General features: G+C 34.5%; 2 protein-coding genes across 2 annotated transcripts; one reads left to right on the top strand and one right to left on the bottom strand.

The window, feature by feature from the left end:
* Positions 1-5,749: 5,749 nt before the first annotated feature.
* Positions 5,750-9,978, top strand: LOC107865623 (disease resistance protein RUN1-like). The gene is made up of 7 exons (XM_047403087.1): positions 5,750-6,252; positions 6,343-7,445; positions 7,503-7,834; positions 8,239-8,286; positions 8,426-9,091; positions 9,603-9,656; positions 9,805-9,978. The coding sequence occupies exons 1-7, from the start codon at positions 5,750-5,752 to the stop codon at positions 9,976-9,978; spliced, it is 2,880 nt and encodes a 959-aa protein (XP_047259043.1).
* An 805-nt stretch (positions 9,979-10,783) lies between these two features.
* LOC107866559 (deacetoxyvindoline 4-hydroxylase) lies at positions 10,784-12,762 on the bottom strand (the record flags this gene model as incomplete). Its single annotated transcript, XM_016712590.2, is given in 4 exon segments — positions 10,784-11,222; positions 11,377-11,701; positions 12,318-12,657; positions 12,660-12,762. Coding segments are annotated over 4 exon segments (1,014 nt in total), but the record flags the coding sequence as incomplete, so codon positions are not given.
* Positions 12,763-13,488: the final 726 nt, after the last annotated feature.

Genomic DNA, 13,488 nt, shown 5'->3' with positions numbered 1-13,488 from the left:
TGATCCAAAGCGGGGAAGAGATAATTGTTAAGGAATCGATGACAGAGATATTTAGACCAACATGGTAATGTTACAGCGTTGCTAGCACTCGTGGATAATTCTCATTCTCAGACGATGAACATAGGCCAGGATAACAAAAGAGTTTCAAACCGTTGATATCTCTTGATGAAAATCATCATTAATTTCTTCAAATATTAGTTGAATGGAAACATATCACTTGCTCCTATCAGCACTTTTGACATTATTATCCATCTGTAATATTCAAAAGTTTCATCCATTTTTACAATCTGATTTGCTAAACAGTATTTCTCATTCACCAACCAAAACATGGATCCCAGAAAATATATTTTCATTTGTCATACCAAACACTTAACTTTGATCCTAACTGTCATCCAATGGAGACGAGTTAGCAAATCAGATTGTAGAAATGGATGTTAAGTTTCATCCAGAAAGTTAAGTGTGTTTGGTATGACAAATGAAAATATGTTTACAAAACATCATCTTGTCATACAAAATATCATCTTGCCTCTAAGTTTTGTAAATTGGAATTTTCAACTGATACAATGGAGACGAGTTGAGGTGTTTAGAAGTGCCTACTCAAATTAAAGTTGGAGTTTTTACTTGTCAATCGAGGTCAAGTTTGAGTGTCTGTTTATGTATTTTGTCCTTTTTAATCCTAAAACCTCGTAAAATCCGGAAAACAAGGGGCACTCCAAAGTTTAAAAGCACAAAGAGGAAAAATTGAACTAAATAAAAGTATATGGTACAATTAAACAATTCAATTAGTACAATTCAAAAGTTAGAAAGAAATGGTATTATCATGATTTCGAGGAATGTACAAGTAATATATTTGCCATAGTCACAGACCATTTTATAGTACTAGTCATAAAATATTATGAGAATTCAATCCATGGAAAAATTGGTCCCCTGGAAGATTAAAAAACTGCATAGATAAATTACCTTTAGTTTTTTTTCCCACAGTAAAGATAGAGCACAAAACCAATCTTTAATTGGCATTTTGATCATATTTAATTTCTACTTCCTTTTTTCTTCCAACTACTACAAGAAAGTGAAGTTGAGGCAGAAGATATGGTTTTTTATTCCCTTTTTTTACTTTGTTCCAAATACTATGACTGCTATTGGCTGGTTTTGCGTTTATGGGTTTTGAATTGGCATAATACATAGAGATAAGCAATCAGTACCTCTTCGAACTATGCCAAAGTTGTTATGACACACTCCAATTTCAAATGAATCCTATTACCCCTAACTCAATTTTAGCGTATTTTTGTCATCCTTTTGTGTTGATATGACACTTTTATTACATAAAAATGGGGCTCACGTCAAAGTTGCCACGTCAGCTAAAAAGGCGTCACAACAGCTAAAAAGAGTGAGAAAAATACATTAAAATTGAGTTAGGGGATAATAGGACCTCTATGAAGTTGGAGTGTGTCGTAGCAAAATTTGGTCATAGTTTAGAGGGGGTATTAGATGCTTTACTCTAATACATAAACATACCCTTTAATTTGGCTTAACTGACATCTATATGCAGCCTATGTGGCAGCTACATGGCAATCTCGTGCGAATTGGCACATAAAACGTGTGTGTCTACTTGTATAAGAAGTAGTTACAGGCGGGGTTTGAAATAAATTTTTTATATATAACAAGTGGATTTCTTACCATACATATAATTTTTAATTTGGATCAAAATACTGATTTTGCCAATTCCGCAACCAAAACTGTTTTTCTAGTTCATAAATTTTAGAATTTTTATAACTCAAAATTTAATTCTTGAATCTGCCTCAATGTTACTATGATAATGTAAGACCATGGTGGTTGGTGCCGTAACAGGAATACATTAGAACTACTCTGTTCACTTTGTTTTGGTTTCTAATAGAATTAGTTTTATTAGTTGATTAATAATAGTAACAAAAATAGACTAGTTGTAGCTATTTGTCCCTACTAGTTAGGTGCATTTGTGTTGAATTTTATTTTTTTTTTTGATTGATTTGGGGGATTTCGTCCATTTGAGGGGTACTTTTTGTTCTTTGATAACGACAAGAATATATTTAGTCATGTACTATAACAGGGGCGGATCTAGGGGTTCGAGTGGGAGTTTTCGGGAACTGAGTAACTTTACGTGTGAATTTAGTGTTTATACAGAGAGTAAATATATAAGAATTATAAATTAAAATTCATAAACAAAATGTATTGTTGATTTAGTGGAATAGAGGCACTTGTAAAAGTTTTATTTTTGACCCTTTTCCCTCAACTTTATTACCACAAAGTAGCCTGATTTGTACTACTTATACAAAGTCGTGTTCGTTTGTTAATAAATTTTTTAAGTTATCGTTCTAATTTATGTGAGACTGTTTGATTATGCATGATTTTTATTAAAAAAATACTACTAATAATTTGTTCGATTCGAAATCGAGAGAGCGTCATGCAGAAACTTAAAGTTGCAAATCAAAGTGGTGATAATTTCGATGACACAATATAAAATACTAAAAACATAATATTATTATATGATTTGTCCATTGGTATATAATATGAATTTAATATAAAGAAAATATAAAAACTATCGGGAGGATGCTATTATGTTATTGTATGAGAAGGGCTCTTGTATTTATAGAGTTTCAAAAACTTTTCCTTCAAGAAAAGATCTTAGCCAAATAAATATGAAAAAGTTTTATATTTTTCTTTCAAGAAAAATTAAATTTAAACTTGGTAAGAAAATTAGGGTAAAAACCTGACATAATTATGATAATTTGACGCAAAATGAAAGTTTAATCCAACTTTTGAATAGAATAGAATGACGACAAGCTGATGTTTTCAATTCCATCATTCAAAGATTATGGCATCAAACGCATCATCATCATGGTGAGAGATGAACTTTTTAGTTTTAAGGAAGAAAGAATCTTACTTTTTATGATTTAAGTCTTAAACAAACTAAAGATGAGATAAAAGGTAATGACTTAACTTAAAAAGTCTTAACAACATTTAATGAAGAATATATAGTTGGTCAAAAGGAAAAGAGTAAAGAACCCTAGAGAATATAATAGGCGTATTAACTTGACTTCAGTTGATATCTATATCCTAATGCAATTTTGGATCTGCTGGACACATAAATGTATATAAATTTAAACGAGTAAACACACATATTCTATGTGGCATAATATACGTAGGACACCACATAGGACACATTTGTTTATTTGTTCAACTTTATAAAAGTTTAAGTGTCTAATTGTGCATAGAGAATATAGATAACAACTAAGATCAAGTTAAAGGACATGTTTATGTATTATGCCAATAGAATGTTTGTATGTGTATTTGTATACAAATATCATCCCTCAGTAGTTACAATATTATCTCTTTGTCGTCATTGAATTTTGTATTGGTGTTTATGTTAAGATAATGGTACGTCCGCCTTCTTCAAATCCTAAATTTAATTGCCTATATATATATATTCATATGTGTATTTGTATTAGGGATATTTAGTCCATACACTAGGGGTATTCTTTTGACGGTAAAATGATTTGGTGGAACCTTGTATTTGTCCGAGTTTGTAAAGTGAATACCTCTACTTAGCCTTTTGTCATATGAACCCCTGAACTTATAAAAACACAACATTTTAACTCCCTTTGACCATAGGTCAAGCTTATGTGATACTAAAGTGGCTAAGTTAGACAAAGTGAGTGACTGCACGCGCGTGGGTGTGAGTGAGGGTCATTTTTACATTAAAATATTTTTAAAAAATACCCCCCCCCCCTCCTCCTTCTCCTTCGCACCATTGTTGTCATTGCAGCCACCCCGCCCCCCGCCAAAGCATCATACAACACCTCCCCGACCCCCCTCGTCCTGCACCCTCCCCCCATTTCCCCACCTTGTCCAGCACCCTCCCCCATCCAACACCCTCCATCGTCCCCAACCCTACGCAACACCACCACTACACCAGCCAACCTTCTCTTCCCCCCTCCCCCTTATCACACCACCACATCAGCCACACCCACACCCTCCCCACCTCCTTTTCAGATGTCATATATAAATTTTAATTTATATTATAAATTTATTAAGTTATATTAATATGGTATAAATTATTATTTTTAATTTTTAAATTTTGGCGGAGATAAATTTTTTTAAAAAATATAATTTTTTTGTTTATTATTTTATTTTTACTTAATAGTAGAGATGAATTTTTTTAAATAATGATAGAGATGAAATATTAGGTTGTTGAAGTTTTGATTATATGATATATAGCGAAATCTCATCTTCGTTGTTGAAGTTTTTGATTTTATAATATAAGTTACAAGATTTTATGATTTTGAATCGTAATTTTATGATATATAAATTCTGCTTTATATTATAATTTTAAGTTATATCAATATGATATAGATTGATATTTAAAATTTTTAAATAACAGTGGAGATGAATTTTATTTTAAACAATAAATTTTTAATTTATTATTTAATATTATTGATTAATAATTTTAAAAATTAATTAATTAAGATATTATGACATGTCATTGATTTATGTGATGTGGATATGAAGTGGTATTTTGTAAGGGAGAGTGGGCTACACACATGGTCAGAAGGGTTTAAAATCTTGAATTTTGATTGATTGAAGGGTTCAGATAACAAAGGGTTAACTAAAAGTGTTCACTTTACGAATAAAAATACAAGGGTTCAGTTGACCATTTCGCTTTTTTACTTTTCTGTTAAGGATATTACACTTGCATTTAACAATTGCTGTAAGGGAGACAGAATATGGTAGACTATAAGAAAAGTTAGTGCTTTGAATTATGTCTAAACAGAGAGAAGATCTCTGAAATTATATAGATGACCATAAAAAGATAAATTAATGAATATATATATATATATATAGATTCCTTCTTTTTCATTTTACTGGACTGCGATATTAAAGTAATTATTTTAAATTACTTATCCAATTTATGAAATTAAGAGAATTTTGTTATATTTTTTCTTTCTACTCTTAGTATTAAATAACAACATAACATAATGAGTAAAACATCTAGTATTCCCTGAACTATCACCAAATTTGCTACAGACACATTCCAACTTCATGGGGGTTCTATTACACCTTGAACTAAATTTTAGTATATTTTTGTCAATCATTTTAGCTGACATAGCACTTTTTTAGCTGACGTGACACTTTTGAAGTGGACCTCATTTTATGAAATAAAGGTGTCACGTCAGCACAAAAGGACCACAAAAATACGCTAAAATTGAGTCTAGGAGTAATAGGACCTCTGTAAAGTTGGAGTGTGTCTTAGCAACTTTGATCATAATTCGGGGTTACTGAATGCTTATCTCAAATAATAATAGTCGAACTTTGAATTTCAAAACATCATCAACCTTAGAGTAAAATTGCCTCCATGTGACCAGGAGGTCACCGGTTCAAGCCTTGGAAACAGCTTCTGCAAGAAATGCAAGGTAAGGCTGCATGCAATACACTCTTATGGTGGGGCCCTTCAGCGGACACCGCACGTAAAGATAGCTTTAGTACACCAAGCTACCTTTTTTTTCATTTAGTAAAATATTCTCCAAATAGTTTTCTGAAGGGATATGTAGTAAAATGGAATGGAATGGAGGGAGCATGTAAAATGTCACAAAAAAATGTAGCATTAGAAGATGTAACATTAACCCAAAGTTAAGTTTCCAAGAAGAAAACATGGCATGTGCATGGTACTATATTATATATATGTAGCTCATTCTTGCATATATTCTCATCAAATATGGATACTCTATTTTTACAAGGAGAATCATCTAGTGCTTCTTTACACTTTTCTTATGATGTCTTTCTGAGTTTTAGAGGTGAAGATACTCGAAAAACCTTCACCGGTCATCTTTATTCCAGATTGTGTCAAGTCGGAATTAATACCTTCATAGACGATGAGGAATTGAGAAAGGGCGAGGTGATTTCAATGGAACTTGAGAAGGCCATTGAAGTTTCTAGAGTATCCATTGTTGTTTTCTCGAAAAACTATGCATCGTCTAGTTGGTGTCTTGATGAACTTGTCAAAATTCTCGAATGCAGACACAAGTTAAAGCAGTTAGTTTTGCCTGTTTTCTATGACGTTCACCCTTCTCAAGTGCGCAAGCAAACTGGATGCTTCGGCGAAGCATTGGTCGCGCTGAAGGAACGATCATTTGGAGTTCAGAGAATGGACAAATGGACAGATGCACTTACTGAAGCTGCAAATTTATCTGGATGGGATTTGCAAAATGTTGCTGACGGGTAATATCTATAAGCTGATCAAACTGACATATAGTGCTTATTTACTAGTATTTTCTTGTAACTTCTGTTTTTGTGGACGAAAAAATGCAGGCATGAATCAAAATTTATTGAAAGTATTGTAAAACAAGTCTTACAAGAGGTCAACCAGACACCTCTAGATGTTGCTTGGCACCCTGTTGGACTAGATTCTCGTGTCGAAGATATAGAGTTGTTACTTCAAAGTGTATCTGTAGATATAGAAGTTTGCATGGTTGGTATATATGGCGTTGGCGGAATAGGGAAAACAACTCTGGCAAAAGCTATCTACAATCAAATATTTCGACAGTTTGATAGTTGTTGCTTCCTTTCAGACGTTAGATCTGAAGCTGAAGCGTTCGGTCTAGTCAAGTTACAAGAAAAACTACTAAATCAAATTCTCAAAACTAAGGACGTCAAAGTTAGCAGTGTTGCTGAAGGCATCAATCTAATCAAAGCAAGACTTGGGTCGAAGAAGGTTCTGATTATTCTTGATGACGTGGATCATATGAGACAATTAGAATCCTTAACAAGAGAGAGAAGTTGGTTTGGCTTTGGCAGTTTAATAGTTATTACAACCCGAGACAAGCATTTGCTATGTCAGCTTAGAGAAACTGAGAGATATAAGGCCAAACTTTTAAATTACGATGAAGCTCAACAACTTTTTTACTGTCATGCTTTTAACACTCTTTCCCCACCAAAAGAATATGTTGATCTGTCACAAGAAGTAATCAAATATTCAGGTGGTCTACCATTAGCTCTTGTGACATTGGGGTCACATTTGCAAGGGAGATCCGTAGAAGAATGGAGATACGAGTTCAAAAAACTAAGAGCAAGTCCTCATTGTGATATTCAAAGGATTCTAAAGATAAGCTTCGATGGACTTGATTGTGATACTCAGAGTGTTTTCCTTGATATCGCATGCGCCTTCCATGGATTTTTCGAGGATGAAGTTACCAAAACATTAAATGCATGTGGTTTTCATTCTGAAAGTGCAATTTCAACGTTAGTCCAAAGGAACTTGCTCCAAAGGGATTGGCGTTATCTTGTGATGCATGATCTAGTGAGGGATATGGGAAGAGAAATCGTTCGCATGGAATCACCTCGAGACTTTGGAAAACGGAGTAGATTGTTCAAACCTCAAGAAGTCCGCGATGTTCTACAAGGAAATAAATTCGGTAATTATTTATCTTTATATCTTGGTTATACTTTTTTTTTTTTTTTTTTTCAATTAGTCTTGCTCAATGAAATTAGGCATGAGATACACTTTTTCTTTTTACTGAAACTACAGGGTACCGAAAAGGTAGAAGTACTGATGGTAGACCCGGGGGCATTAAAGGACGCGAACCTGAGCACCAAGACATTTAAGAAAATGAAAAATCTGAGGGTGCTTAAAATCGATGAATTACATATTAATGGAGATTTCGAGCTTCTGTCGAAGGAGCTCAGATGGTTGTCTTGGCAAAAATGTCCTTTAAAATGCATACCATCACATTTTCCAGCGGAGAAACTTGTAATTCTAAAAATGCAAGGGAGTAATATCCAAGAATTTGGTGTGAATTTGCAGGTTTTGTTTGCTTATAAGTTTACAATTTCTTTTATACTTTAATTGCAAGAGTGAAGAGTCAAAAACACACCTAAAGAATCCCGATTTTTAGAGTTTCATACTTGAACTATAAGGTGTGTGAGTTTTTTTACCTGTACTGTCACCAACTATTTATCGAAGCACATGTCAACTATCAGCTATTCCTATTTCCACTTGAATGATGGTGGCATTCAGGTGCGAAAAGGGAACAACTGATAGTTAAGGTGTGTTTTAGTTAGGTAGGAAACATCCACACCTTATAGTTCAAGTATGAAACTCGAAAAACTAGGATACTTAATTAGGTGTGTTTTTTACCGTTAACTCATTATTGCAACAATTAAGTGAAAGGTAATCTAACTTATAACTCTATTTGGTTTTACTTTTAGTGTTTTAAAAGTTTGAAGAAGCTGGATCTCTCTGATAGCAAGCGCCTCGTAAGAAGTCCAAACTTCAAAGGGTCGCGACGTCTTGAGACTTTGTGGCTTCGTGGTTGCTCAAGCCTACTAGAGATCCATGAATCAATTGGAAATTTGAACAGACTAATCGATCTGGATTTTTTTTGGTTGCAAAAAGCTTACGAATCTTCCAAGCAGCATATGCCATCTCAAATCCCTTCGATCCGTAGGCATTCGTTGGTGTTCATCATTACAAACATTGCCAGTTGACGTTGGAAAAATGCAAGATCTTACATCTCTTCTTGCAAGTAATACAGGTATGGTACATTTGCCTGAATCAGTAGAAATGCTAAGAGGTCTCGTAACTTTGGAATTGGGAAGTCGAAATGTAGAGGCCAAAAGGAGTACCATTTCTCGAAAAAGAGTTCATCGCGTGGAATCATTGTCAACTTCTATTTCGTCTTTAATCCTTACATATTGTGGTTTCTCCGAGGGTGATATTCCTAGGGATATCGGAAGTTTGTCCTCCTTGATATATCTAAATTTGAGTGGCAACAGTTTCCGCTGTCTACCTTTTGATTTTTCTAAGTTACGATTGATTGAATATTTGTGTTTGAATGACTGCGAGAATCTTCAAACACTTCCATCAGTATCAAATTTAGAAAGATTTTGGACTTTTGAAATCGCAAATTGCAAGAAGTTGGTTGACGTTACAGGGATGGACAACCTCCCTTCTATCGAGCGGATCAACATGGTTAATTGTACTTCTCTACGGAATCCATTCGACGAAGGCTTCTTTAGTGCACCTACTCTACCATTTCAATGTAGAAAACATCCAAATCCGGTTAGTCTCTTTCGATTTCTCTATCTCTCCTAGAGTTAATTTCTCATAAGGTAAATTTTCTGTTACAAAACAAAGTTGAGTGACTTTCAAAGATAATTACTATTAGTTGAGTGACTTTTGTGTGAGAGATAAGCATCCAGTACCCTCCTCGAACTATGGCCAAAGTTGCTACGACACACTCCAACTTCACGTGTGTCCTATTACCCCGAACTCAATTTTAGCGTATTTTGTCACCCTTTTGTGCTGATATGGCACCTTTATTTCATACAAAATGGGGTCCACGTCAGCTAAAAAGATGTCACATCAGCTAAAAAGGCGACAAAAATACACTAAAATTGGGTTCAGGTGTAATAGGATCCCTATGAAGTTGGAGTGTGTCGTAGCGAATTTGGTCATAAATCAGGAGGTATTAGTTGCTTTACTCTTTGTGTAACAAAACAACGTTGAGTAATTTTCTGAAATAAAAGTTGTTATTTATCTAAGAAATTAACTCATTTTTCTGATAAAGCAGGGGTTGGAAATTTATCTCCAAAGCAATGAGATCCCGGATTTCTGCAGCAATCAAGTAACATCTTCGTCAATCTACTTCACTATGCCCACGCATAATGCGTATCAGTTTTTAGGAATGACTCTCTGGTGTGTTCGCAAGTTTGTCAAAGTACCAATTTCAAGAGCTTTCCAAATTCCTCGTGGATTGAGCTTTAATATTGTAGGCAGAACGCCTTCAAGATGTTACCATTGGCGTTATGATTATGAAAGACATGCTAGACGCGCAGAAATATCATGTGTACTTTACAGATCTTACTTGCAAGAACCTTTTTATGGACAGATTATGGAAGGGGGAGAAGAGATACAAATCGCCGAGTTTGGTGAAGAATGTACAATAAAGAAGATAGGGATCCATCTGTTATATTTAGATCAACATGGTAAGGTTACATCATTCCCAGCAATAGTGGATCATTCTCATTAGTAGATGATGAACAAAAGCCAGGAGAACAAAGTGTATTTATATGATAATTTTAACAAATGATCTAGAAAAATTATATAATAGTTTTAACAAGATTATACTTGTAGAAAACAACAATAACATGATCACTACTCTTGATGTGCTTATCCACTAAATGACTCCCCACAAAGCCAGCACCACCACTCACAAAAGTCCAATTTATCCATTTTATAAAAAGGATGGTAAAAGGAAATAGTAAAGCTAAAATGTTCATAAACTAACGCATCCGATCCTATCAGAACTTCGAAGTTAAGCGTGCTTGAGACAAACATGACCTCTTTGGAAGGGAAGTTTTTGATTAATCAGTATAGTTGTTGTCATGTGACCAAGAGGTCATAGGTTCAAGCCGTGGAAACAGTCTCTTGTAAAAATGCAAGAATGCAAGGTAAGGTTGCGTACAATGGACTCTTGATGTCCAGCCCTTTCCCGAACCTCACACATAATGGGAGCTATGGGAGCTTTAATGCACCGGGCTGCCTTTATTTTTATTATATTGTTAGAAAGAATCTTTGTTGTTAAACAATACACCATTCCAAGTTACCTAGTACATCAGAAGAATAAATTAGTGTTGCAGCTTCTATTGTTTCTTTTACAAAGTAAAAACCCTTAAGTGGCTACAACATGCATGCCTTTACAGAAAGAACAAAAATGAAGTGTTCTTTATATTTATCATTTCATTTAAAAAATAAACAGCAGAACAACAAAAGCACTCTTATTTTCTTTTTTAAAGTGTTCTGAATAAGAAAAACACTCTCAATAATTGTTAAACATCATGGTACAACGAATCACAAACTTTGACATTATTCTGTATTAAAGGTAGTACAATTGGCTTTTCTGAAGGTTTATGGTGGTTTCCGCGACATGGTCCTCGGTCACTTCTCACATTCTGAAAAGATCAAGACCAGACATATTAACTGGCCTCGAAAAAAACTTAGCCATGTAATCTCTCACAAGAAATTCTTGATACAGCTGGGGATTTTCTTCTGATATGAACTCTTTGATTGGACCATATATCTTTGGAGGTTCGTAAGCACCATGGAAGAAGCATGCCACCGATATCCTTGGTCCTACTTTCTTTGCTAGAACTCTATGATTTACACTCACAAACTTGTCGTTTGATAATATCTGTTATAAAAAGAGGGGTGAGAAGTTCGTAAAAAAAGGATGGTTAGATGTATTTTTAACCATTATTTCTTAAAAACAACGAAATTGAGATAAGCAACAATTTGTGAAATATGAAGAAAATGAGACTCAGAAAAGTGTGTGTTTTCTTACAAACCTGAAGAAAGTCACCAATATTAACAACCAAACCTCGTTCAATTGGTTCAACATCAACCCATTGGTTATTATGCATGACTTGCAGGGCACCACCACTTTGATCTTGGAGCAAAATTGTGAGAAAATCAGGATCTGTGTGCTTATCGGTACCAAGAGTTAGCTCTGGCTGTGGACATGCCGGATAGTAATGGCATACCAATGTTTTACCTTTGGCACATTCCATGGATTTCAGGTAGTCTGTGTTTAGTCCAAGAGCTTCTGATAGTAAGTCAAGAAGAGTGTCTCCAAGTTTTTTAACATGATCCGTGTAATCAATAACTTCTTTCCTGGACAATATTAAGAAATGATCGGACATTACTAAGTTTAGATACTCCTGTCTAAAGAAAAGGGTCTGCCTGATGCACTAAAGCTCCCGCTGTGCGCGGGGTCCGAGGAAGAACCCCACCACAAGGGTGTATTGTACGCAGTCTTACCTTGCATTTCTGCCAGAGGCTGTTTCCAAGGCTTGAACCCGTGACCTCCTGGTCACATTGCTGGACTTAAACCGTTTTCCACACAAGTATTCAAAGAGTTTGGTTTTTAGTTTGGGATCACTGCAAAAGACCACAGAATTGATGTCCGAACTACTGGAAGACATTCATTCACGCTTTGAGAGGTGTTTCTCGAATTAAATTTCACCAAGTTTGTATGTTCTATGTGATCAGTGATCATATATGTTACGTATCTATTATTCATGTAAGCACTATGATTCTAGATGCTTCCGTTGTGCATATTTTCCAACAGTTCTACCCAGCGGGACTTAAACAGTGCTTCGAGGTCTGCCAGATTGATCAATATGAACATTTTTTTGTAAAAGAAGAAAAAGTACAACTACTCTTACTAAAATGTCATAGATAAAGAATCGCAATTCAAGTGCCTGCAGAAGAATAGCTTGTTAGTTACCTGCAAATTGCCGGGATTTCTTCAGGTTCAATATGACCAGTAATTAGCATAGAAATGTACAATGTATCCCTCCAATTTGCGGTGTGTGATTGATACAGATGAATATTGCTTTCATATCTAACTCTTCTGATACCTCTATCACGCGAGTAGTACTCTTTCTTTAATTCCACATCTTGCTCATGAAACTTACGAATCCCATCAATCATTCCTTCCATAACACTCGAAGGAACCTCGTGATTTATCAGTTGCAAGAATCCCCACTTCTCTGATGCTTCCTTTATTGCATCAACTATCTTCTTACGCTCATCTTGATTTTTGATGCCACTTAGATCCACGACTGAACCTGTAACCTACATCGACTCAACTCTTGCTCAAGTTCATCAGATGGCCTAATAAAAATTCGTGGAATATCGACTATTCCAGCATCAACTAGTCCCTTAACACCGGCTTTTGAATCATCAAATGCCTTTTTTTCATTCAATAGATCATCATTCATTGTTCAAAATTCAGCTTTAAACACCTCAGTGCTTGATGGATATAATGTTTGTCAGTTTTAAGGAAACTAAATTTCCTAATCAGATAGATGACTTTGCTAAGGTCAACTGCTACTAATAGATATATAGAATACTCGTCTGTTTCAATCTGTTTGTCTTACTTTCACGTCGCATGTTTAAAAAACACAAGATTAAAGCACATTTTGAGGCATTCTAAATATCTTTAATGTAACATCACATAATTCAGAAGTCTTATTTTACGTTTTTGAACTACGTGTGAAGTCAAAACCTAACAAACAAATTGAAACAGATAGATTATATATGTCCTTTTGTAAAATATCATTTTCAAATGAAACTTACTTACATTTTTTTTTATTTTTCTGAGATTGCAATGTAGATCTGATCTGGGGTAGGTCTGAGGTTACTTGACAAATTAAATTGTTTGCTTGTGTATGAATATAAGTAATTAAAGAAGTCCAGCTGTAAGGACTTGTTGAAAACTTAATTTATGATAAGAATGGAGTATTATATATTTATATAACAAGGGTAGAACTGTCATTTTGCTCATTTATATAAGTACCTAGTACTAGTACCTACCTAGTACATTAAACTATAGCCTTTTAACTTTATCGGTAGACAAGTAGATCCTCTAACTATACAAAAGTTGAATAAAAAAA

Source organism: Capsicum annuum, unplaced genomic scaffold (assembly GCF_002878395.1).
Source record: "Capsicum annuum cultivar UCD-10X-F1 unplaced genomic scaffold, UCD10Xv1.1 ctg3397, whole genome shotgun sequence".
Classification (NCBI taxonomy): Eukaryota; Viridiplantae; Streptophyta; class Magnoliopsida; order Solanales; family Solanaceae; genus Capsicum; species Capsicum annuum.
Note: the sequence above shows the minus strand (reverse complement) of the source record. Positions and strands in the feature narration are given on the sequence as shown.